At 39.4% G+C, this 26,483-nt stretch overlaps 1 protein-coding gene across 2 annotated transcripts in view; it reads right to left on the bottom strand.

The window, feature by feature from the left end:
- Nucleotides 1-1,886: 1,886 nt before the first annotated feature.
- The window catches only part of DMC1 (DNA meiotic recombinase 1), a 36,979-nt gene continuing 12,382 nt past the window's right edge, over nt 1,887-26,483 (bottom strand). The window contains exons 8-13 of one of the 2 annotated variants that reach the window (XM_046013129.1): nt 22,354-22,445; nt 21,868-21,941; nt 21,630-21,744; nt 21,181-21,241; nt 9,166-9,282; nt 1,887-2,015 (exon numbers count right to left, since the gene is read on the bottom strand). In XM_046013129.1, coding sequence (XP_045869085.1) covers nt 1,946-2,015; nt 9,166-9,282; nt 21,181-21,241; nt 21,630-21,744; nt 21,868-21,941; nt 22,354-22,445 — 529 coding nt within the window. In that variant the 3' untranslated portion in view covers nt 1,887-1,945. The remainder of the gene's footprint in view (nt 2,016-9,165; nt 9,283-21,180; nt 21,242-21,629; nt 21,745-21,867; nt 21,942-22,353; nt 22,446-26,483) is intronic. The other variant, XM_046013130.1, reaches the window with a different exon arrangement.

The raw sequence follows: 26,483 nt of genomic DNA, 5'->3' as shown, positions 1-26,483 counted from the left end.
GGACTGGAAAGCCCCGGCAAATTGAACCCTGGCCCAGCAGAGTTCCACAGGCACCACACAATATGCTGTGCTTTCCCAAAGTTGGGCCTCAAGGTTACAGCTTCTTAGTTCACTGTCCTCAGTTCTCAGCTACTGTTCTCCAAAGCAGGACACGCAGAGCAGCTGGACCCAGACAGGATTCCAGCTTTAGCTACACGCCATATTATAACTAGCCTCCCTACGGGGCTGTGTGCCCTTGGATTAGGCCCTGATTTCCAAACATACTGCCTACCTTTTGGTAAATTCTCATTGGTGAGGGGGTTACTCAGTTTAATCCAGAAAATTTTTCTGAATCTCAAATCTTGGGACTTCTATTTCCTTTCCTACCAAAAGGCTCTGGGCTCCTACATAAATTAGTCCATTCCCCTCCAGTGCTCTGCATACCAGGGAATCTTTAGCTGTTGTTCAGTTTTTATCAAGTAACAAAATCTTCCCTTCCCCAGGACAAAAGTATGTGTTTATATTTGTATACCAAAAAAAGTCATTTAGGTGACTTTGATGAATACAGAAAATCTGTTCCTAGATATCTCTGCTTACTCAGAAAGTGGCTTCTGTGGTATAAAAAAAGTAAAAAGAAAAAAAAAAGCTCTAATTTCCCAGGACCCCATACTGAACAATTTCTGCTTGTCAGGCTGGTCTCTGTTTCCAAATCCCAGCTTCTCTGCCTTTGCACATGCTGTCTCACAGCTTACCCTTTCCTCTCCCATTTCTGGAATCCTATAATCCAAGACCACACTACAGATAAATTAATTATATAATCATTTGCTCTCTTTCATTCTTTCATAAATAGTATATTTTCTCTTAATCAGTATACATATTCTTTGAGGGCAGGAACCATACTTTCCTTGTGTATTTTTTAGCGCCAAGCATTGCTGAGTGAATGAGAATGGATAATCAAATACTTTTTGTAACAAATGGTACTTTCAATACTTGCATTTTCATACAAGGTGATGCAACAGAAGAGATGAAATCTTTTTGACATCTATAAAGATTGTCATTATAAATATTATTTGTATTTTAATTTTCAAATACTTTTATCATGCATTCATTCTGAAAACCAGATTTTATTTTTGTTTAACAGAAAAAAAATTCTTTTACACATTTCTAAATTTAGTGTTCAGAAATTTTACATGTAAATTAACTTTAGTATTTTTTAAAAAATATTTTGAATTTTCTACCCTGAGCTTAAAATATAAAACTCATGCGATACTGATTACCCTAAACTGTAAAGTTCCTAGTTAGCTTCCTCTTTTATCCCCCATAAAATATGTCTGTATCAGAAATATGCTTTCTCAAAGTAATTTTAACTCGTCAAAAAGTCAAATGGATTAAAACTTAGTTTAATTTAATACTTCTTTTCCATTGCTATAGAGGTGAATGTACAATTTGATGTTGTAAATTAAAAAAAGCTTTTTGTGTGTGTCCTGTAAACATTCCTTCCTTAACTGGCTCCCTCCTTTGGAAGTGTGTCCACCTCTGTAAGTGTTCAAGGGAAAATGGTAGGAGAATGGGGCATGTCTAAGCTTGTAGATTTTCTATCTGTTTAGTGGCCGACTTTGGACAGCTAAAGTGATGGGATCGGGTACCCCTTCCCAACAAGTTTTCCATAGCTTTATTCATATATACACATGTAGGAATATATATATATGTGTGTGTGTGTGTGTGTGTGTGTGTGTGTGTGTGTGTGTGTGTGTATATATATATTCCTGAATTGACATACAATGCACAGGGATTATACATCAGGGACTTTTAGGATAAATATAAGATTTCAATTTCTTTTGTTGAATTTCCTCTAATAGCATGTGAAAAAAACAAACTCTTACTTCAAGTTCTGAAATTTCAGGCCGCTTTTCCATTTCTTCGGCTCCTAATAAGCACTAAGAAGCAATTTGCATCAATTTGCCACCTACTCCTTGGCATCCCCGATTCCTCCAGCAGTTATTGCGAAGGTGGCTTCATTTTCAGGCATCTCAGGGCTAACAGAATACAAGGGAACAGAAGTTTATAAAAAGCTCTATTTCTATAAATACCATATTCATGTCACAGGCATCACACCCCTATCAGTCTGAGTCTCCAGAGACATTTCAGAGTTGCTACAGCTAAATGTGGACTACAGAGTTTACCTACAAGTATTACCAAGCCTCACAAACCCTTATTGAACAGCTTCCATTTCTAAGGTTCCAAATGTCAAGAGAAATGATCCCAAATTTGGAAATAGGCAGAAGGAATAGCTGGGTTTTCTTTCAGTATACTCTGAGGCACAGTGTGGCAGGGTCTGGGGCCAAAGGCGGGTGCACATTTCTGCTGACTAGACCAATGCAGGGCAAAATTGTGAAAGACTTCAAAGTGAACTAAAAGGTTGCCATGTACTTTCTGTGGAAAATAGGTTGCCCAGCACATCCTTCCAGGTTCCCCTGTTCTGTAAGGACTCTGCCTTTTGTTGTCTTTGAGCTACTTGACAACTCTGCAAGTTGTAGGTAACCATGAATAATACAAATCATTCTTGTCCATAGAAATGTGAATTGTACGAGAAGGAATGCGATTGATTCTTGTCCTATGGATATTGATCTGTTTTTGGTCAATTTCTAATCCACTCAGCATTCCTTATTTGGCTCCATATGTGTGTTAATTTGATTTTTTCTTTGATCTGGTTATAAAAATCTTATTAGTTCCTGCATTAATTAATGAATTAAATAAAATCTTTGACATTTTATATTTGTATGTGATTCTATGATCTATTAGATTTTACCTTTTACTTTTTTCTACAACACCGTAGGAATAGAGGTTAATTTGTGGAAAACTGATAGCAGTGCGGGTGATTCCTGTCTATAGCACTGGAAATGAATTTCACTGTGTAGAGAAGCAACTGATTTCCCTCCAGTAAAGAAAACAACTTCAAATGTTACAATTGATTGCCTTGTAAGATATTGACCAGTTTTTCATCTATTTGCAAATTTATTTCAGCATTCTTCTGATTGACTACACAAATCTCTATCAAATTATCCTTTGAATCAAATTCTTCATTACTTGAGTTGAATCAAATTTTTGACACATGTTTATTTTATATTTATTTGCAAGAAAGTCATGTTTTCAACTTCTGAAAATCATACATTAGAAGGTACTAGATCCTACAGATTTCACAAAAATGGGACAGAGTCCCTACTCTCAAGATGTCTAACAGGTGAACTATGTATGACGTATGATAAATATGCAAAGTAAGATAAATTTCATAAAGTCAATATATATTTTACAGAACTCTAAAGAAAAGTTGATTATACCAGTAAGGTTTATTAGGAAAGGACTCATAGATAATATAAAGCCTCATAGAGGGGCACCTGGGTGGCTCAGTGGGTTAAAGCCTCTGCCTTCAGCTTGGGTCATGATCCCGGGGTCCTGGGATCAAGCCCCGCATCAGGCTCTCTCCTCGACGAGGAGCCTGCTTCCCTTCCTCTCTCTCTCTCTGCATGCCTCTCTGCCTGCTTATGATCTCTATCAAATAAATAAAATCTTTTAAAAAAAGCCTCATAGAGGCTTTTTGAGGCAGAAATGGGGGCATTCAAGGCAGAGGGAATAATATGAACAAAAACAGAGAAATAGATACTTGTTTTATAGATAAGAAAGAAGAATGGGCATTTGGGTGGCTCAGTCGGTTGAGCATCTGCCTTTAGCTCAGGTCATGGTCTCAGGGTCCTGGGATTTTGGGGTCCTGGGATAGAGCCCACATCAGCCTCCCTGCTCAGTGGGGAGTTTGCTTCTCCCTCTCCCTCTGCAACCCCCATGCTTGTGTTCTCTCTCTCTTTCAAACAAATAGATAAAATCTAAAAAAACAAAACAAAACAAAAGAAAGAGAAGAATAAGAAGTTAGGTTTAGGTATGTTGTGTTTGAAGTAGCTGTGTGATAGTCCTGCAGAGGAGTTCTGTAAGCAGGTGGAAACAAATATCTAAAACTCAAGTAAACCAAACAAGAAATAAAAATTTGAAAATCACTGATCCTGAGAGAAAGAGCCTACTGCTACTTTGTGTTGCTGTTATATTCAGGTTATGGTGACTGTTTAGTAACATTAATAGCTTTCATTTATTAAGTATTGAAAGAAGACATGTCGGTCTTCTTTATGATTTTATTTTAACTTTATGAGAACTCTTGGGTATGCATGATTATCCCCATTTTATAGATGAGAAAAATCGAGGTCAGAGAGAAGTAATTTGCCCAAAGTCATAATTGCTGGTAAAAGAAGCTGCCAGATTGGAGACTAAATTATTTGACTCCAAAGCTCAATATTCTTCTTCTTCTTCTTTTTTTAAAGATTTTATTATTTTTTTTTTTGTCAGAGAGAGAGAGCATAAGCAGGGGGAGCGACAGGCAGACAGAGAAGCAGGCTTACTGCTGAGCAAAGAGCCTGATGTGGGACTTGATCCCAGAACCCTGGGATCCTGACCTGAGCCAAAGGCAAACAGCAAACACTTAAGCAACTGACCACCCAAGGGTCCCCAAAGCTCATGTTTTTAACCACCAGACTTTACTGCCTCTCAAAGCTGGTTTTTGTTTTTTGGTTTTGTTTGTTTTGTTTTGTTAGAAAGGTAGAGATTAGGCACTGTACTCTGAGCACACTATGGGTTAGGCTACTTCCCTTAGGAAATAGTAGGGGGACCTCCCCTGAGGATAGCAAATGCGCTATAAATAAGGCTGGTCTTGCTAAACTAAACTAGAGCTGGGTAAGAAGGCCCGAGGAGAATCAGAAAAGAACCTTTTGGCTTTGTTGGCAGATACTCTGTTGGCCACTTACAAATGGCAAGAAGCTAAGGAGATGAGAAAGAAGAAGACCAAGCAAGGTATCTGCAAAGTTGAACTGGGATTTGTCTGCTTTTTTGTTCTAGAAACAGAATAAAAAAACAATTACTTCAGAAACTTGACCATTTAGGTGTCTTTTCAGTTTTTGGTAATTATGTAAAATTTGTTTTTTCTTTGAATTCAGTAGAGTTCTTTGTTTTTTGTTTTTAAGATTTTATTTATTTATTTGACAGAGAGATAGCACAAGTAAGCAGAGAGGCAGGCAGGGAGAGAGGGAGAAGCAGAGGCTCCCGAGGAGGGAGCCGGCCTCGGGACTGGATCCCAAGACCCTGGGATCATGACCCGAGCCAAAGGCAGCCACTTAACCCACTGAGCTAGTCCCAAGTTGTTTTTAATGTCCACCAATCTCAAATATGCTAAATGGAATAAAATAAATGGCTTTTTTTTTTCTTCTTTCAGAAGTTTAACAGAGAGCAGGGCACCTGGGTGGCTCATTCAGTTAAGCGACTGCTTTCGGCTCAGGTCATGATCCCAGGGTCCTGGAATTAAGCCATGCATCAGACTCCCTGCTCAGCAGAGACCCCACTATAAACATCAGACTCCCTGCTCAGCAGAGACCCCGCTATAAACTATAGTGACACTTTAGGGAAAGAGCTTAGTCTGTTTTCGTAGTCACTCCTGCATATCTGGGAATTCTTCTGATGGCCCTTTTCTGCTCTATTCCTCGAGAATTCTGTGTTTTCTTTGAATGAGAACTGTCTTTCCCTTACATCTGTGTAAGTTAGTAGTTGAAGGCATGGGAGTAGCTGTAGCAGATGCTATGACTGTCCAAAATAGAGCATCTTTAACAAACTAAGAAATAGTGTAATGATTAAAAGTGTTGGCCCTAGATTCAGACAGTACAGATTCTAATCTTGGTTCCATCTTTTACTGATTGTGTGTTTTGGGCAAGGCCATTCATTCACTCACTAAGAAAGTTTTTATTGGGCACCTGCTAAATCTTTGTTGCAGGTACTTGAAATCTAGACGTGAAAAAAACAGACAAAGATCCCTGTCCTTGTGGAACTTATATCTGGGGAGAAGAAGCATCAGATAATAAATAATGAACATAATATATTCTGTAATATGTTTGAAGATGGTAAGTGTATGGGGAAAGAAAAAAACAGAGCTGGGTGAGGTAGAAGTGTGGAAACTGGGAGGAGTTGCGATTTTAAATAGGGAGATCTAGACAGGTGTTGTGGAGAAGGTACTATTTGATCAAAGATTGGAAGGGGTGGAAAATAACCAGAATGAGGGCTGCGTGGGGAAAGATGATTCCAGGCAAGTACAAAGGCCTTAAGGTAGAACTGCGCCTGGCACATTTATAGAACATCATATGGCCACTGAGGTCGCAGTGCTGTGAGAGAGGGAGAACAGGAACAAGGATAGGGATATGCACGTAGTACTAAGTAAACCATTACAGAGACTTGAGCTTTTATTCTGAGTTAAGATAGGAAGCCACTGGAGAGTTTTAAGCAGAGGACAAATATCATCTGACTCAATTTTACAAGGGATCACTCTGGCTTCTGTGTTTAAAATAGACTGTAAAGGGACAGTGGCTACCTAACTGCTTGAGCCCTTGGTTTGCTCATGTGGAAAACAGGGATAATGACCTCCACCTCTTAGAGCTGTTGTCATAAACAATGAAACATATATATAATTATATTGTATACAATTACAGATATGATTTATACGAATGATAGAAAATTATAAATTTTATATTTTATATAAAATTATAAAAATATATTATATATAATTATGTATTATATATACACACACATATATATGCATATAAATAAAATACTTGATGGAAGGCCTAGTACGCAGCCGCCACTCAATATGTATTAGCTATCATTAAGTAGCACTATCATCTTCTCAACTAAAAAGTTTTCTCTAAAGTCAAGAATTCTTTGCTGGAAACCTTGAGGAACCAGAAAGAAGGGAGGACATGCTGCACAGCCAACTAAGTTTTGACACTTTTTGCTCCGACTAGTTTTGCTGTTTTAATTCAAATTTTGGAAATTTGAATTTCTAACCTCTATGATCCCTTTAGTTATCCTTTATTGAGTCTGCAGAACGCTCGTATTCCCTCAAGACTGTCAGAACTGTAGGAGTTACTTGGTCCCGCAAATATGGAGGATTTGATAAAACAGGCGAATGACTGAACATGTAGATGGTGTTCATTTGTTAGTTCGACAAATAGTTACTGAGTTCCTACTATGTGCCAAGTACCATGTTAGTGCTGGGGACGTTTGTGAATCAGACTCAGTCCCTGCTGTGAGGGAGATTTACATGGAATCAGCTGATGCAATTCAGAGTGAAAACTGTTTAGGAAAGTATTTTATTTATTTATTTCAGAGAGACAGAGAGAGAGTGTGAATGAGTTGAGGGGAGGGGCAGAGGGAGAGGGACAGGGAAAGCAGAGTCTCTGTTTCGCAGGGAGCCTGACCCCAAGCTGAGCCCGAGCTCCATCTCCCCACCCAGAAATCATGACCTGAGCAGAAACCAAGAGTCAGACGCTTAACCAACTGAGCCACACAGGCACTCCTAGGAAAGTTCTAAGCACAGCAATCTGTCTAAGATACAGACCAAGAAATTATAGTAAAAAGATGGAACAATCTTACTACCTATTTAATTCAACAAAGCATAGTCATAGCAAATTTCTAGAGATTTCTGAAACCCATAAAATACAGCATTTGTATATTATAGCCTATAGAGATAGGTCACAAAAAGCAAAATGGTCTAAATAACAGTCAGATGGGAGAACTGATTAATATTTATTCAGTGACAGCCCATAATAAATACTTCGATTCATAGCAAATACCAGATTAAGAGCTCATGTAATTTCTTTTTGGTTGATTTTTCCTCTGTAGTATAGTTATCACAAATCTTTGCCTTGTTGATCAGGGTTGGCTAATCAGTCAATCACAAATATTGTACATCCATCATGTGTCAGGTACTGGGAATACAGCAGTGAGCAAGAGAATCGGGTCCCTGTCCTCTGGGTATTTGCTCTCTAGCATGGATGGCATGCATTATATAAATCATTGCCAGCGGAATATAAGCTCTATGAGGGCAAGGCCTTGACTTTTTCTTTTAGTCATTGCTCTATTCCCAGAACCTAGAACAGCTGGTATATAGTATGTATTTTGCAAAAATTTATTGTTTATAATTCTTTTTTAAAAAAGATTTTACTTATTTATTTGACAGAGAGATAGAGCACACAAGTAGGCAGAGCAGTGGGCAGAGGGAAAGGGAGAAGCAGGAGGGTCTCTGCTGTGCAGGGAGCCCAATGCGGGGCTGGATCCCAGGACCCTGGGATCATGACCCAGGCTGAAAGCAGCCGCCTAACAAACCGAGCCACCCAAGGGTCCCTTGTTTATAATTCTTAATTAAATAAGTAAAATATCATGAAAGAATATAAATTACAATATAGGTGTAGCTTAGACTGGAGGGTTAGGGACAAGTTCCCTGTGGAAGTGATGTTTAAACTGAAACCTATAAAACAAAACAAAACAAAACTCCCAAAAAACAAATCTGGCAGAGGAAAGGAGAAGAATAGATCTCTATCATACTCTGTGCTTTCCTGGCACTGACCAAACTTCAGTTGGAATCATTCTTTGGCTATCTAGCTTCGCCGTAAGCTTTGGCAGGTCAGGAACCAAGTTTATTCATCAAAAGAATCCCTTAATCCCTAGAACCTAGTCTGTAGTAGGGACTTCCCAATGGAGTGAATACTTTTTTTTTTTTTAAGGCTTTATTTATTTATCTGAGAGAGAGAGAGCACGCACAGGAGAGGGGAGAGGATCAAAGGGAGAAGCCGACTCCCTGCTGAGCAGGGAGTCAGATGTGGGACTCGATCCCATGACTCCAGGATCATGACCTAAGCCTAAGGCAGTTGCTTAACCAACTGAGCCACCCAGGCAACCCGGAGTAAATACTTTTTGAGAAGGAAATTCAAACGTGTAGGATCTGCCAGGGGTATAATTAAAGCCTCTCATGGTGCGCATGGGTGGCTCAGTAAGTTAAGCCTCTGCCTTCAGCTCAGGTCATGATCTCAGTGTCTGGGATCAGGTCTGGGATCGGGTCTGGGATTGAGACCCACAGTGGGCACTCTGCTCGGCAGGGAGTCTGCTTCCCCCTCTCTCTCTGCCTGCCTCGCTGCCTACTTGTGATCTCTCTCTCTCTGTCAAATAAATAAAGAAAATCTTTTTAAAAAAATTAAAGCTTCTGAGGAGAGGCAATTCTATTTAATGCCATATGCCCAAGAATCTGATTAAAAATAAGAAAATATTTACCTGTCATAAATCTTTGCAATTCTCAGTTCTCCTCTTCCTTTTCTCAAGCTTATTCTTGTTGTTGAAGCATGAGCCAGGATGTGTCCCCCGATGGGTTTTTTGGGGTCTGCCTGAAAACTAAAATAATAAAACACTTTTTCAGGTTTCATCATAGGGACTATATACAGTAAAATCTGCAATTATAAGGCAACTTTTCTCCGGATCACAGCAGGAGATGGGGTAGGTGTGTGTTCTAAGGAAGCAGGGGCTCATTCATTAACTGTGGAGTGGGGTATGGTTTGGAGCTGTCATATACCCCCTTGCCATCCCGTTCAGGTTCCTGATGTGAAGTTCACAATTTGATTGCTTTTTTAAAAGGAAAAAACCACAAATACTATGTTATTCACTGTCTTAGGATAATTCTTGGGGGGTAAGCAATTTTTCTTCTTTACAAAATACCAAGACCAAATTTATTTATTCATTCATTCATTTGTCAGAAATCTTTACTAATGGCCTTCTATATGCCAAACACTATTTTAGTCTAATGAATAAGAAATGCCCAATTATCCCTGTGGGGTCATGATACAACCGAGAGCAGACTGAAAACCTCCTTCTTGTTCATTAACTGTATGTTGGAAGACTTCAATGTTGCACTCGTTACGAATTTGCAGTGAGAATAATCTTGGAAATGTCTTTGTCTTTATCACTGATGCTCAAAGTTTATTCTTCTAAAAGAGGATACAGTCGAGATAAGTTTTGACTATGTCTGAATTTTAAAAATATATTATGATTACATGAGTTATGACACTCATCTTGAGAGATATACACACTAGGGTACTAACACTCACTTGGCAAGAAGTGAAGGGTCCTTATTAACCCTAATTGTGAACCCTTTTAAAAAAACCCAGATGCTTTAAAGCATCAACAAAATGCCAGCAAACCAAATCTGGAAGCATATTAAAAGGATTATACATCATGACCAAGGAGGATTTATTTTAAAAATGCAAGAGTGGTTCAACATAGGAAGATCATCAGTGTAATATACCAGATCAAAAGAATAAAAGGAAAAGACCCCCACATACTCATCCCAGTTGACGCAGAAGAAAACCCAGGCTTTGAAATCATCGATAAGGGGAACTAAATGTAGACTAACAGGTTATACTTGATCAAAATAAACTGTGACAGAGGCTAATAACCTCAGCTCTGGGAGAATATGGTACAAGTCAGTTTAAATTCTGCTTGATCCATGAGCATGTTTAGGATTCTGGTTACTCTAAGCATGAGGCATGGTGTAGTAAGGATGTAGCTGACTGGCAGGAGGTTGAATAGGTAGCAGGGTGGTGGGGATAAGAAGTTCTCTGGTGAAGGAGTCAGCTGATACCAGCAGGAATTTGCTTATAAACTGCTGCTTGGTTAAATGGCTCAGGAGTTAGGACCAGAAGATCCTTGGCTGGGGCTGGATAGGACTGGTTAAGACTCAGCAGGTCCATTGTTGAAATAGACACAGAAAGTTGGTTTTGGAGTGAACCACCATCAAGAAAGTAGTAGCCAGGTCATTGAGAGGGACAGCAGTTAAGAAGTTAGAAGGCTATATACCACATCTTTATCCATTCATCAGTCGATGGGCATTTGCCCTCTTTCCATAACTTGGCTATTGTTGATAATGCTGCTATAAACCTCGGGGTGCATGAATCCCTTCGAATTAGTGTGTTTGTATCCATTGGGAAATAAGTAATAGCGCCATTTGCAATGACGTGGATGGAGCCAGAAAGTTTTATGCTGAGTGAAGTAAGTCAGTCAGAGAAAAACAATTACTGGATGACTTCATTCATATGTGGAATTTAAGAAACAAAACAAATGATCATAGCAGGAAAAGTGAGAGGCAAACCAAGAAACAGACTCTGGACTATAGAGAACAAACTGATGGTTACCAGAGGGGAGAGGTGGGGAATGGCTTAAATAGGTGATGGGGATTAAGGAGGGTACCTGTGATGAGCACCGGGTGATGCATGGACGTGTTAAATCACTAAATTGTACACCAGAAACTAATATTACACAGAATGTTAATTAAGTGGAATATAATAAAAGTTTAAAAAAAGAAGTCAGAAGGCTAGTTTGCTTTCTGCAGGCAGCTGAAGGGGTGGTAAAATAATAATGTGATCTCAGTTGGATGAAATAGCTAAACTTGAGTTGTCTATGTAATGCTTTCAGATCAACATCACTCTTAATGGAATGGCTCTAAATTTTCTAGGTGATCCTATCCAAGGTCTTAAAAGAATCCTATGGTTCTATACAGATGGGCCCTGATGATATCAAACAGGGCTAGGACTCTGAACTTGCAAATACTATACTTACATTTCCTTAATGCACTTTTCATACTGTGCCTTTAGTGCTATTATTATGCACCTTTTATATTTCCCTTCAATCTCTCTTCTATTACCCGTCACTAAGCTCCTTAAGGGCAGACAACGCTGTATTTAACATTGGAGCAACCAGCTACACAGTGGGTACTCAAAAATATCTTTGAAGATAAGATATGGAAGTTACAAAAATATCAAGGAGAATATTGGACTGTAGAAAGATTGGTGCTGCCACAGAAGGTAGACCAATTAGAAATTTCTATCAAGAGGAGACAAGAAGCTACATGGTGAAGAGAAGTTTCAACAGCTATGTTATTGCTTCTCACAGATGGTCTCTCAGTACTGCTTTGTAATTCTCCTGTATGAGCTTGGTTAGTCTCCTTAAGCCCCCTTTTCCATTCCTGTCCCTTTATCTTGGATGACAAAACTTGTTTGTTTGTTTTTTTAAAGATTTTATTTATTTATTTGACAGAGAGAGACAGCAAGAGAGGGAATACAAGCAGGGGGAGTGGAAGAGGGAGAAGCAGGCCTCCGGCTGAGCAGTGAGCCTGACATGGGACTCTGTCTCAGGACCCTGGGATCACGACCCGAGCTGAAGGCAGACGCCCAATGACTGAGCTACCCAGGTGCCCCCCACCTTTTTCTTTCTTTCTTTTTTTTTCACCATTTTCTTTTTTTAAGATTTTATTTATTTTTGCAAGAGAGGGGCAGGGCAGGCAGAGGGAGAAGCAGACTCCCCACGGAGAAGGGAGCCTGACCCAATGTGGGACTCTATCCCAAGACCCTGAAGTCATGACCTGAGCCAGAGGCAGATGTTTAACAGACTGAGCCACCCAGACACCCCGACAAAGCTTGCTTCTTTGTAAAAAAGAAATGAGTGTTCCCAGGAAGAAGCTCCCTCAATTTCCCCTTCTTTCTATCTGCTGCTTAAATACTTCTCTATGGTCCCAGTCATCCTTCCTTCTTCCCTCTCAAACTGCTTTTTCCTTCTTCCAACAAGTCCTCTTACACCTTGATGCCTTTGCACACACAATTCCCTGTAAACGAAAGCCCCTTTCCCACTGTGTTTGTTCATTTAGCTCCTACTCAGCCACCCAGTGTCGCCCTTCTTGGAAACCCTGCCTGGTCCTCTGAAACAGAGTAAAGCCTTCCTGTCTGTGCTCTCATACCACTGTATATTCCTCTGTGAAAGCACACTACATTGTAATTTTTCTTTAATTAAGTAGGCTCCACATCCAACGTGGGGCTTAAACTCACGACTCTGCTATCAGAAGTCTCCTGCTCCACCAACTGAACCAGCCAGACACCCCGGTATTATGATTTTTAATTTATAGGTCTCATTCCCCTACTATAGTCCAAATCCTTATTCAACTGTGTAACTCCTAGAAAAGTGTGTATGATATAAAAGGCACTGTATAAATATTGCTGAATGAATAGAGGGGAGGAAAATTTGGGTATCCCTGGTCTACTGCATGCTTTTGGATACAGATCTGGATACACTTCTCCAAAGAAGCTATATAATTCAAGGAGCTTTTGAAGGGTGTTCTGACCGAAAGGCAAATGTAAAAGGAGACAGAATTTCTCTCTAATTCAAGTAATCCTACCCCCCCCACCATTTACTGATCAGCTAAAGAATAGCAGGAACGTGGAGCTTTTAGATGTATAGCCATGATTTTTTCTTAGCAAATTACTGTTTGCTGTGACCAATGTGTTACCTTATGCCCAAAAAAGAATACATACTACTGCTTGTTACTGATGACTCCAGGTGAAGAGCCTAAATGTTAGGAATGTTAACTGAAAAAAAAAAATGTTATCTCCAAAGGGAGGAGATTTTGAATGAACTAAATGGGGAAATAAATTATAGAATGTGCAAAAGTACTAAAAAAAAAATAGGAAAGATACCACGGGAAGAAAAATGTCCTCAAAAGTGACTCAAACAGGGGCGCCTGGGTGGCTCAGTGGGTTAAGCCTCTACCTTCGGCTCAGGTCATGATCTCAGGGTCCTGGGATCGAGCCCCGCATCAGGCTCTCTGCTCGGCGGGGAGCCTGCTTCCTCCTCTCTCTGACTGCCTCTCTGCCTACTTGTGATCTCTGTCTGTCAAAAAAATAAATAAAATCTTTAAAAAAAAGGTGACACAAACAGAGGTTGTACTTCACCAAAATTGATTGCCACATACTGTAACAACCTTAGCTCTGGGAGAATATCACACCAATTCGAATTTTACTTGCTCCATCAAGGTGTTCAGGATTCTGTGGAGAATTTCGTGTAGAACTGATGGTTTTTCACGTTTCTTATAGGTCACTAACCCTTGGATAATTTAATAAAAGATATAGACTCTCTCCCAGAAAAATGCACATATATATATACATGAACTTTTCATGTACGTTTAGGGGATTCATGGTTTCTCTCTCCTCTGAGGCAGATGAGTATTAGTAATAATAATAACACCTAAGATTTATTGAGTCCGTACTGTGTGACAGACACGCTTCTTAACTCATCCAATTATTTCCTTTTGTTTCCACATTTAGTGAATAACTTTAGATTAAAACTTAAAATTCCGATAAAGGTCTGCCTATAGAGAGAGAATGCACTGGTCACAAGAAACTCAAATACAGTTACATTTTTCATTGTCAGTAGACTGGCCCTCTGATCTGTCATTGAGTCTCCTGAGTTTGATTAATATGAATCTGCCCTTAAGAGATTCTTGGTTCTGTAGGTGACCAAATCAAATCTCTGCCTATAAGGCTAAGGGTGTTGAACTCTTGTCAATTCACCAGGGTAATGGCTACATTCCTGCAAAGTTTCTCAAATGACAGCTTGCCAACCTCTCTCCAGGCATCTATGGCTCCGATGTACTGTGTAGGAGCATTGGAGTTAGACCCGGGTTCCAGTTTCAGATTACCAGCCAGCCATGCGACCTCAGGAAAATTACTTAAGTGTTTTAAGTGTCTGTTTCTTTTTTAAAAAAAATATTTTATTTATTTGACAGAGAGAAATCACAACTAGGCAGAGAGGCAGGCAGAGAGAGAGGAGGAAGCAGGCTCCCTGCGGAGCAGAGAGCCCGATATGGGCCTCGATCCCAGGACCCTGGGATCATGACCTGAGCCAAAGGCAGAGGCTTTAACCCACTGAGCCACCCAGGCGCCCCTAAGTGTCTGTTTCTTTATTTTAAATGGGGTGTAATAAAAGTACCTAACTGGTAGGGTATTTGTAAGGCATTAGCCCAGTGAATATAATTATCTATTTTCCCAATCATGACTCAATTGCTATCATTGGGCCAGTTATGTTCATGGACCTCAGTTTCTTTACCTGTAACATGGGAACAAAAAGGTCTTACCACTAAGGGCTGTCATGAGCATTCAAGATATATTTAATACAACTCATTGAGAGCCTACTGCGTGCCAGGAGCCATGCCAGGTCGTTTATGTACATTAGGTCTCCCCTTAACACTAATCTTGGCACATAAGAGATATTTAATTAAATGATTCCGTTAAAACAGCCACTCTTTCAGTGACATGTAGAGCAAGAAATTTTCTTAAAGTTTCTTTGAACTTCCTGAGTATTTTAGCAGTTACAACCAAGGCTCGAGGTAACGTACGAGAAGATGTAGCATTCCGCATCCTTTCAGAGGGCTTTAATTTACTTCTATTTTTGACCTAGTAAAAACAGCTTCAGAAAACCACCCACATTCCTCCCTCAACCTATTCTTATTTTCCCTTCTTTCATATTTTCTTCTCTTCTTTCTTCCTTTTCTCAGGGGATGGCAGAGTATGACAAGCAGGAGGAAGAAAGAGGCGTGGATATTAGGAATAAAGAGGGGCCAAGAGACACTGCCATTTATACCCATCTGGCTGAACTGGACATAGTGTATTAGTTGCTGAGGGTAAGACCCAGAGCAGCCTGACCTCCCAACTTCAAACTGGGGTGCTGGGGTCACGTAATACAAGATTATGGTGATGGTAGGGCAGGTGGTATTTTCCTAGGAGGGGGAGAGGGAGGGTAGCCCAGTGAGGCTAAAAGAGCATTAACTTTGGATTCAAAGATACTTGGGTTCAAATCCTGACTCCCATTTTAAAATCTTCTTTTAAAAAAGATTTTATTTATTTATTTGCCAGAAAGAGAGAGAGCATGCAAGCAGGGCAAGCGGCAGGCAGAGGGAGAAGCAGGATCTCTGATGAGCAAGGAGCCCAACCTGGGACCCATAACCCTGGGATCATGAGCTGAGCTGAGCCAAAGGCAGATGTCCAACCTACTGAGCCACCCAGGTGTCCCCTGACTCTAGTTTTTAACTGGATGATTGAAGAAGTAGATAGTGTGAGCCTCTGTTTCCTCTGTTTCCAATTGGGAATAATAATAGTATCTACATCAAATACTGGTTGGAGCAGGGACCTTCAGGGACCAGCACAAGGGCAAGCTGGTACTGTCCCTGAGGGACAGCAGAACTCCTGGTCCTTTGGACCTGCTGCAGGGGAAGCTTTTGGATGGAATTTTTGAGATGGGATCTATTGAGGAGAGAAAGGCTGAGTGAACATGCGCAGCAATGAGGAGGATTCTTTGAGATTAGGGGAAGATAGGGAAAGAAGAGTACGGCAAAAAAAGAAAATTTGGGGGGAAGGAGAAGAGACTTTAAGATTTTATTTTTAAGTAATCTCTACAGCCAATGTAGGGCTTGAACTCACAGCCCTGAGACCAAGAGTCACATGCTCCGACAACTGAGCCAGCCAGGCACCCCTTTATGAAAAGGGGTATGTTTAGGGACACCGGGGTGGCTCAGTCAGTTAAGTGTTTGACTCCTGGTTTTAGCTCAGAAGTCTTGATCTCGGGGTCATGGAGTCAAGCCCTGGAGTTCAAGCCCTGTGTTGGGCTCCACACTGGGCATGGAGCCTACTTAAAAAAAAAAAAAAAAGTAAAAAAATAATAAGAGGTATGTTTAAGAAGTTTTGTTATCTCCCCACCCTGCTACTTCTCTCATAAAATGGGCAGAAAAATCTACAATTTTTTCAAAGTTTGAAGACAGAATTCTGGGACAGGGAAAAAAGCACTATTCGGAGATTGGCTTCATAGAAGGAAGAGGGAGTCACAGGGAGGCAGAGCTGGGGTGATAAGAGAATTATATAAGACAATGCAATATAAGATCACCTGGCAGCGATCAATAAATATAAGCCCTCTTAATTTTTTAATGGAGTTCATATAGTTTATTTTTACTTATTTATTTTTAAAGTTTTTCTTTTATTTAAGTGGGGCTCAAATTCAGAACACTCAAATCAAGAGTCACATGCTCTTCTGACTGGGTCAGCCAGGCGCCCCAAAGCTCAGTTTAAACGACTTGCTCAAGGTCACCATGCTTCTGAACTTGGCTTAATGTTTTTTCTTTAACCATATTGCTTCTTAACTTATGTGCATGCTGTTGGATCAGTTAGTGACACACTTAGAGAGCAAACTGCACATTTACAAGACTTGCAAATGTTCTAAGATGACTTTTGGTTTTAGCTAAACAGATACACAGAGTAGGTGAGTAGGTCATGGTTTTATTTGTCGCTCATATTCTCTGCCCTGATGTGGAGATTTGCAGGCTGATACTTTTCACTTTTTATCTCCAGGCCTTCATCAACTGGATCATTCTAGTTCCTTTTTTTTTTTTTTTTTTAATTTTTTTTTTTTTTTTAAAGATTCATTTATTTGACAGATAGAGACCACAAGCAGGCAGAGAGGCAGGCAGAGAGAGAGAGAGAGAGAGAGGAGGAAGCAGGCTCCCCGCCAAGCAGAGAGCCCGATGCGGGGCTCGATCCCAGGACCCTGAGATCATGACCTGAGCTGAAGGCAGAGGCTTTAACCCGCTGAGCCACCCAGGCGCCCCTGGATCATTCTAGTTCTAAAATCTGTATCTGTAAGCCTCGTCTAGGAGCTAATGCTCTGCTGTATCAATTTTAGTATATGTGCTGCCGAAGCGAGCACTGCTCTGCTGTATCATACAGCAGCTCCCCGCCTCTGTAATTTTGTTCCTTTTTAATACGATGTGCCATCAAGTATAATGCATGGGACATAAGCCTCAATTATTGTCAGCATACTTGGGGACTCATACCAATTATGGTGATATTTCTCTGACAGGTCCCAGGCAAGCTGCAGCTTGGAGTTCTTTAACATGGAGAAACAAAGCTTTTCTTTATGGGAGGTTTTCTAATAGCATTTGAGTTCCTTTAGTTTAAAACTGTACTGTTTTTTTTTTTTTTCATTTAGTTGTGGCAATCTATTGCTTTATATAAAGACACACATTTAATTTATATTGTTATAATTTAATATACTTTAGAATATACTAATTATAGTGAACCTTGATTCCTCACAACTTGGTTTGGTGAAGGATATGAAACTTCAAAGCAGAGTCATCCAACAAAAGTATTAGCCTTTGCTACCTTGTCTGGCTCTCAGGTCACTTCACTATAAATCTCCCCTCTCCAGCTCCTACAATTGTTTCTTTCTGTCATCTATCTCTGTCTCCTTTCGTTGTCTTAGTGGAGTCAATTCAAAATGGTTTTACTCTTTTTGAAACTGTCTACAAACTTAAAGAAACCCTATCTGACCTAATTTCCACAGATTTCCTTTGCCTTCTAACCCCAGATAGACAGTTTTGGCCTCTGCAGTGTTCCCTCCCTACACCTGAAGAAAGAACACTGCTCTTTAACTCGTACTGTTTTATTTGAATCCAACCCACTTCCTCCCTCTGAGCCAATGAGTCATTTTCTCTTTTTAAAGTGAGCCCTGAAAATCTTCCATTTCTCTCCAGTTTAAAATTATTCTCTTTGTGAAGTACTTCATGTCCTGTGTATAAAAGACACCCTATAAAGTGGAGAAGATTGCCTTAGCTACTCAAGGACTACAGATAATGCATGACCTACCAAGTCTTCACAATTCTGAGTTAAATGGACACCACTTATTTTCTTCTTTATGGAGTCAAGGCACATAGTCTCTTTTGTGCAGTAGTGAATTCCCAGAATCTTGATACATAGATTTTCAATAAGTATTTTCAATAAGTATTTACTGCATGAATAAATGATTGATCTCCCCCTCCTCAGTCTTTTTAACTGGCTTAATACCATTCATGTAGTTAATATTTTTCACATTGGACTCTCCTGTGATTAAAAGTGAGAGATACAAATTGCAGAAGATGCAACAATACTCTTAGGGTTAGTTTAGAAAATGCCTGAAGGGGGCATGTGGGTAGCTCAGTAGGTTAAGCCCCTGCCTTTGGCTCAGGTCATGATCTCAGGGTCCTGGGATCGAGTCCTGTATCAGGCTCTCTGCCAGGTACTCTGCCTACTTGTGATCTCTCTCTTTCTCTGTGTCAAATAAATAAATAAAAATCTTTAAAAAAAAAAAAAAAAAGAAAGAAAATGCCTGAAGGGGAGTGTCTGGCTGGTTTGCTCAGAGGAGCCTGTGACTTTGGATCTCAGGGTTGTTGGGTTGAGCCCCACACTGGGTATAGAGGTTACTTAAAAATAAAGTCTTTTTAATAAATTAAAAAATAGGGGTGCCTGGCTGGCTCTGTCAGTAGAGTATGCACCTTTTGATCTCAGGGTTGTGGGTTTGAGCCCCACATTGGGTGTAGCGATTACTTAAAAATAAAATCTACAAAAGAATGAAAGGAAGAAAGAAAGAAAGAATAAAACAGAGAATGCCTAAAGAGAGATACATTCGTTTCAGTACAATTTACATAATTTACATTGGATCAAATATCTTCAAATACATATATCATTGACCCATTTATCTGCTACTAAATGATGTATTGCCTTGGTTTTAAATATTGCGCTCATCAGAGTAATAATTGATTTAAGCAAGAACCTTCCATGGATGCTAAAACCAACTGGTAAGAGCTAACTGCAGGACATGATATTCACACACGTCTCAGATTACTCTAACACAAATCACTTATTCATTATAAAGGCAAAAAGGTCTTTTACAATGGAGAAATTTTGTGAACACCATTGTAATCCCATGACCAAACTTCACATCACTAATAATGGGACAAACCACCATCGTGTGCTTCTTGATATGATCTATGGAGAAGGCCATAATATTGCTTATGTAACCTCCTGCCAAAAGTGTTTAACATTTTAAATAATGAGGAAAAATACCCTCCAAATTAAGGGACGTTCAGAAAAACAGTTGGCCTGTGCTCTTCAAAACTGTCAATGTTGGGGAACCTGGGTGGCTCAGTGGGTTAAAGCCTCTGCCTTTGGCTCAGGTCATGATCCCAGGGTCCTGGGATTGAGCCCCGCATCGGGCTCTCTGCTCAGCGGCGAGCCTGCTTCCTCCTCTCTCTCTGCCTGCTTCTCTGCCTACTTGTGATCTCTGTCTGTCAAATAAATAAATAAAATCTTAAAAAACAACAACAACTGTCAGTGTCATAAAAGCTTAACAAATGCTGAAGAGCCATTCTGATGAAAGGAGACTCAAGAGACAAGACAACTAACTCCAGGCCGTGTGTGAAACTAAATTAGTCTTGAATCAAAAACAAAATTAAAAAACTCCGGCAACTATAATGGACACTTTTGAGACAACTGGAGGTGCTGGAATATAAATGTATGTTAGAAAACACTAGTGTGCCATTGTTAAATTTCCTGATGGTGATAGTTACCCTGTGGTTATGCAGGAGAATCTTCTTGTTCTTACAAGAAGTATGCTGAATTATTAAGAAGGGAAGTGTCCTAATGTCTGTAAATAATTCTCAACAGTTCAGGTGGAAAACTTCTTAAATGGTTCACCAAAAAAATACACACATGTATATTTGTGTATGTGTGTGTGCGTACAGAGAGAGTTTACACATATGCACACACACAGGGACACACAAAACATCAGAGGAAAAAAATGTAGCAAATGTTTACAATAGAAGAACTTAGCTGAATGATATATGTGTATTCATTGTACTAGTCTTGTAACTTTTCTCTGGTTAAACAATTTTCTAAATAAAAACTTGCTGGAAAGATTGACATCACGAATTCAGGGTTATTTTGATTGCTTATTCAGATACATAATGCTCAAAATGTTTGATCGTGGCAACTAATCATTCTTTGAATTTTCTGTTTTCATCATCCTACTTTATTTAGCTCTCCTTGCCTTTCTGTTCACGGCCATCTGTCAAGCAAAGCCATCAAAAAGTATGTGATGTGCACAAACACCTCAACAGATTCTGAACTAATTGGTAACTGAACTAAGTGCAAACTGAAATTCTGTTTTTCTAACAGGAGACTTCTCTCATTGGTCTTATAAATGTATTCTTGTATATCCTGCAGAGAGCCTCCTTTTTTTTGTTTTTGTTTTTGTTTTTAGGCTGATGGCTTATCAGTACAATAAAAGCCATTAATGTAAATGGGATATAATTTTTTATCTTTTTCTTATTGTCCTCTAATATCCTTTTAGCTCTAGACAAAAGAGGAGCCCAAAGTATCTCTGAAAATGGTTAAATTATTGCTTTATTCTACACAGAACTAGAGATAAATAGACTCTGGATAACAAGTGATATTTGCAATTATGAAGTAATATTCACCGTGCAATAGAGTAATTTGTGATATATTTGTGCCCACACTGGGACTGATCATTTTCGAATTATTTTCTGTCCTTCACTCTAACCCTTTTGATATTAACCTTTGGGAAACACAAAAGCAGAATATTGGGGCTTACGTCATAGTTGCTCCTGGATCAGCAGTCATTTGATTGGTCACAAACACAGCCACGTTATATTCTGCATCAAGAAATAAAATTAAGAAACTAATGATGGCAAGAAATAAAATTAAGAAACTAATGATGGCAATATAAAAAGTTCACTGCTTAGATTTCAAAGTTTAGGAATACTGTGCTATGAATTGATTTTATAAATAATATTACATTCCTATTTTTTCATTGTTAACATAGATTAACTTACTTAAAGTTATTATTGTTATTACTATTTAGGTACTTACTGTATTAGAGTCAGTATTTTGATTTAAGAAAAAAAAACGAGTTGCATTCCCATGAAGGTAATTTTATTTTTAAACGTGTATTGCCTCCTGACATTATTCTGAGCTTCTCTGTGAAGCCTACTCAACAGTCACAGATGCTATTCTGATAGCACCCTTATTTTAAAAATCTACCTTCTGAGATTTTTTGGAGTCGTGACAACATCTGGGCCAGTTTTTGCTGCCGTTCAGCCAACTCCCCACGACCGCTGAAATCCACTCGAAAAAGTGCCATTATTGAATCAATGATCTGCACAGGATTAAGGTAAAAATAAATATGGAAATGGAAAGAAATTAATTTGGATTGGAATCAATAGAAGAAAAATAATACGCTAAATAGCTCTGCGAGGGAGCAGTATAGAAAAGCTTGTACCAATAGCTTGAAGATGCCGGCTTCTTCATGGAACTTTGCTGCTACGTAGTCAAGTAGCTCCATCTGATGTTCACCTGGTGGGAAATGCAGTGAGAAAATGGTATAACAGCTAGAAGAAGCAGAGGCTAAAATCATTTATGGTCCTGGAGGCAAGCAAAAGAGAGTCCTGAAAGGATTTTCTTAATTATTCACGGCTTTATTAAATATGATTTCACATTCTGCCTTAGCATGCATGCCAAAGCCTGCATTATCCAAAAAGAATGTTACTCTCCATTTCAAAGACAAGAACAAGAAGTCATTTGAGGACATTTTAATACCTCAGGGTTTGCCAGATGATAAAATCTGTGGACTGACTAAATAAATTTGGAGGGAAGCAAAATGCAAAGAGAACAGAACAGCATCAAAATGTTGTAAGGATCAACTCAATAGCAAATCAGTGCTGCCAACCTTGAAACAGCCCAGGCATCAGTTACATGGGGCTCTTACTAGTATATGCACGGGCATAAAGGACATTGTCCAGTACTGCGTCATGGTCTACGTTGAAGCGGTCAGCAATGTCCCGAAGGCGATCTGGACGGCTGGAGCGTGCCAAGATTAAGGATCCAATAAATCAATTCCAAAAAATTTAGAACGACTACAAAAAATAATACCTTAAGTAAGTAAACTAACAGAGAGGCAAACATCATATCTGCGAAGGTATTCTGAAAGATGCTAATAATCATTTAAAATCTACATCAGATTTTTATTTTTCATAAGTGCCCAAATTAATAAATAACTTAGTGATAACAATGATAGAAATGATGAGCACTGATGAGTTTAAATACTGAATACTCTGATCTTTACAATAACTTTGGAACCTAGTTGTTATGGCCTATATTACATTTTACAAATGAGGACACTGACAAACAGAGATTAGGCAAATGACTCAGGATTATGCAGCAAATTAGTTACAAGGAAAAAACCAGACACTAAGATTTGTGACTCTCTTTTGATTTCAGTATAAAAATAGATCTATTCTAGGAAGATAATATCACTGAATTATAATTCAAGTCACTTCAAAGTGAATTAATTCACTCTCTTTAAATTCCTCGCTTGTTCAATATGAAGTAATTTAAAATACTGTAACCATGAGTTGCCAACAAATGATAAATTTGACTACATGAACCAAAGAATCAGTAAGTAATTTCAAGGATCATGGGGTGCCCGGCTCAGTCGTTTCAGCATGTGACTCTTGATCTCGAGATTGTGAGTTCAAGCCCTACGCTGGGTGTAGAGATTACTTAAAAAAAAAAAAAAATCTTAAAAAAAAAAGAATTTCAAGGATCAGAAGGATATTAGCAACCTATGGTTTTTGGTCTGTTTAGGGTTTAAAATCTCCCTTCTTCTAAAAGACTTGTGTTAGCTTTCTGAAATTAGTAAATTCATAGGGAGGCAAATTCAGTGTACCTGCAAATGTTTTTTGGAAGATGCTAATAATCGCTTACAGCTATCTAAACAATAAAGAAGGGGCACCTGGGTGGCTCATTGGGTTAAGCCTCTGCCTTCAGCTCAAGTCATGATCCCAGGGTCCTGGGATCAAGCCCCACATCTGGCTCTCTGCTCAGCAGGGAGCCTGCTTCCCCCGCCCCGCTCCCCCTTCCCCGCCTGCCTCTCTGCCAACTTGTGATCTCTGTCAAATAAATAAATAAATAAAATCTTGAAAAAAATAAACAATAAAGAAGTAATCCACATTTTTTTCGGGTCTTCGTGATCCAAATATGTCTACAGTATTCTCTGAATTGATGTGAGCTAAAATAAAATCAGTGTCTGTGTTCTCATTTCACTTTGTTTACAGTGTTTGTATAGTACTGATCACACTACAACTGTAAAATGAGGACAATTTACGATTTTATTTGTGATGTTTACGACTAGCTCCGTGTATGTAGAATTAGATTGTCTTTACAGTTCCCCAGCTATCTATATCCTAATGCACTACGTGTGTTCAGTGGCAACCACTAAAATCTTCCACTGCTCCTGAGTTTACCCAGGAGATATTTTTGGTGGACAGGTCAAAGCCGGCAGAAAATTGGAAGACACAGTAAAAATGCTTTTCAGCACATCACTTTTTACAGAATCTGGTTACCATGTGACTGAAAGTGTAAAAGTTGGGCTTATGCTGAAGGGACGTTCAAATCAATTTTTAAATATTTGTTAGCTGATTACTATATGGAATTGATTACTATTTTAACCAATTACCAGTGCATTGCGGTATCATATACGGAGTTGTAAAACAATCCGTATTACAGGTAAATGTAAAACATAAATAAGAAGGTAAAATATAAACATATAAAAAGGAAAATATCAGGAGATAGTAGTGTATACGTAAGAGCAACTGAAGGAGGGGCGCCTGGGTGGTGCAGTGGTTAAGTGGCCAGTTTTTGGTTTTGGCTCAGGCAGTGATGTCATGATCCCGGGATCAAGCCCCACAACAGGTTCTGTGTTCAGTGTGGAGTCTGCTTGAGGTTTTTTTCTTCCTCTTCCTCTGCCCCTCCCCCTGCTCATTCTCTCGCTCTCTTTCTAAATAAATAAATAAAATCCTTAAAGAAAAATGAAAAGAAAAGAAAGAAAGAAACCAAAGGAATGAGAACATTCCATTGGGGCTCTTGAATATCCTTGTTCCCCTAAGCTGTCCTCCCTACTCCTTCTTGCAGAAGACTTGGCTCCTAACTGTTCCTCCTCTCTATCATTCTTGATAAAATCCAAATTGCCCAGGGATGCCAGAGTGGCTCAGTTGGTTAAGCCTCTGCCTTCAGCTCAGTTCATGACCCCACGGTCCTGGGATTGAGTCCTTCCTCTCCCTCTGCCTACCACTTACTCTCCTGCTTGTGCTCTCTCTCTCTCTCTCTATGACAAATAAAATCTTAAAAAAAAAATCAAATCCCTATTGCCCAAACAGTGGCTGCTCATCTACAAGAATCATTCCTCCCTCTTCAAGAACCATTCTTAATTGACTATTTCTGAAATGAGCTGAACTCCAGGGCTCTCCTCTTGCTATAGCCCTCCGCAGCATCCCACCCTCCTTCCCTAAGCTTGGGGTCTCCTTCAGAGTCTTCTCATGCCCACTATTTCCAAATAAAGTCTTCTGCACATGGTTCTCTATTGTTCTTTTTTTTTCCTTCCAAGAGCGTATTTTAGATAGTAAATTCTTTTTTTTTTAAAGATTTTATTTATTTAGGGGCGCCTGGGTGGCTCAGCAGGTTAAAGCCTCTGCCTTCAGCTTAGGTCATGGTCCCAGGGTCCTGGGATTGAGCCCCGCATTGGGTTCTCTTTAAAAAAAAAAAAGATTTTATTTATTTATTTGGCAGAGAGACACAGCGAGAGAGGGAACACAAGCAGAGGGAGAGGGAGGAGCAAACTCCCCACTGAGCAAGGATCCTGATGTGGGGCTGAATCCCAAGACCCTGGGATCATGACCTGAGCCAAAGGCAGGCGCTTAACAACTGAGCTACCCAGGCATCCCTATATAGTAAACTCTAGAACAGATTAAGAAGGACGAGGTTATTTATGTTGGGTAATTAGAGAAGATTAGGAAATGTAGGCCTTCAAAGGAGAGCTTTAAAGGATTTGTGTGAATCAGGAAGACTGAGGTAGGGACAGATGGATCAAATATCCAAGGAGGATAGAAATATACCATGCAAATTCCTCTATGACTGACCAGATTCACATTTAAGAGTGAGAGCTAAATAAAGGCATTTTCAGACATGCTAGGGCTCAAAGCTTACCACCCGGATTACTTTTCTGAAAGAATGACTTGAATAGGTATGCAGAGAAAACAAAGATATGGGGAAGAAAATTAGGGATGCAAGAAACCATAATGAACAAATATAATGAATACCTTTATAGTTAAGACAAACTAATCACTGATGTACAAAGTTTTCATGTTTTAGAGACAATTTTAGAGAATAGACTGGATCCCTTTACCTCTAATAGTGGTAATAGTCAGTAATGAGCTTGGAGAGCTAGGTTGGGGCTTCATTGTGAATGGCCTTACAAACTTCTGCAAGTCTTTTCTATTGTTAAAAACAATTTCCTCTGAACCTGATACCTCAAACTACTGTATTTCTTCTTCTGTTTGTTGGTTAACAGCACACTGGCAACATTCTTTAATATTCATTTGCAACAAGTTTCCATCATCTTCCTTAACCGCAAATGCTCTCTTGGATTCCTAATTTCAAATCTCAGTGATTTTTCTCAGTTTGCGCCTTCTCTCTCTTTTGCTGACTACCCTTTTCTTCTTTAAACTTTCCTTTTGCTTAGCTTCTACGACGGATTTCCTTCTACTTCCTCTGTCTCTATGGCATCCTCTTTTTTAGTCCCTCTTCCTAAACTTAGGCACACAGGGAAGTGATATTCTCAGTTCTCCTCTTGTCTAAGTTCTCTCGCCCTTTTGTTTATTCCATCTATATCTCTGGCTCTACCCCTTCTCAGACAGAGTCCAACATTTCCAACTGCCATGTGGATGATCTCCTGTTCCTCATACTTAACACACTGAAATGAAACACACCTTTTGTCTGAACCATGACCCTCCCAATTCTGTCTTCAGCATTATTACCTTCCCACTATCTAGACAAAAAAAC

This window comes from Meles meles, chromosome 7, assembly GCF_922984935.1.
Source record: "Meles meles chromosome 7, mMelMel3.1 paternal haplotype, whole genome shotgun sequence".
NCBI classification, from domain to species: Eukaryota; Metazoa; Chordata; class Mammalia; order Carnivora; family Mustelidae; genus Meles; species Meles meles.
This window is presented reverse-complemented; position numbering and strand designations above follow the sequence as displayed.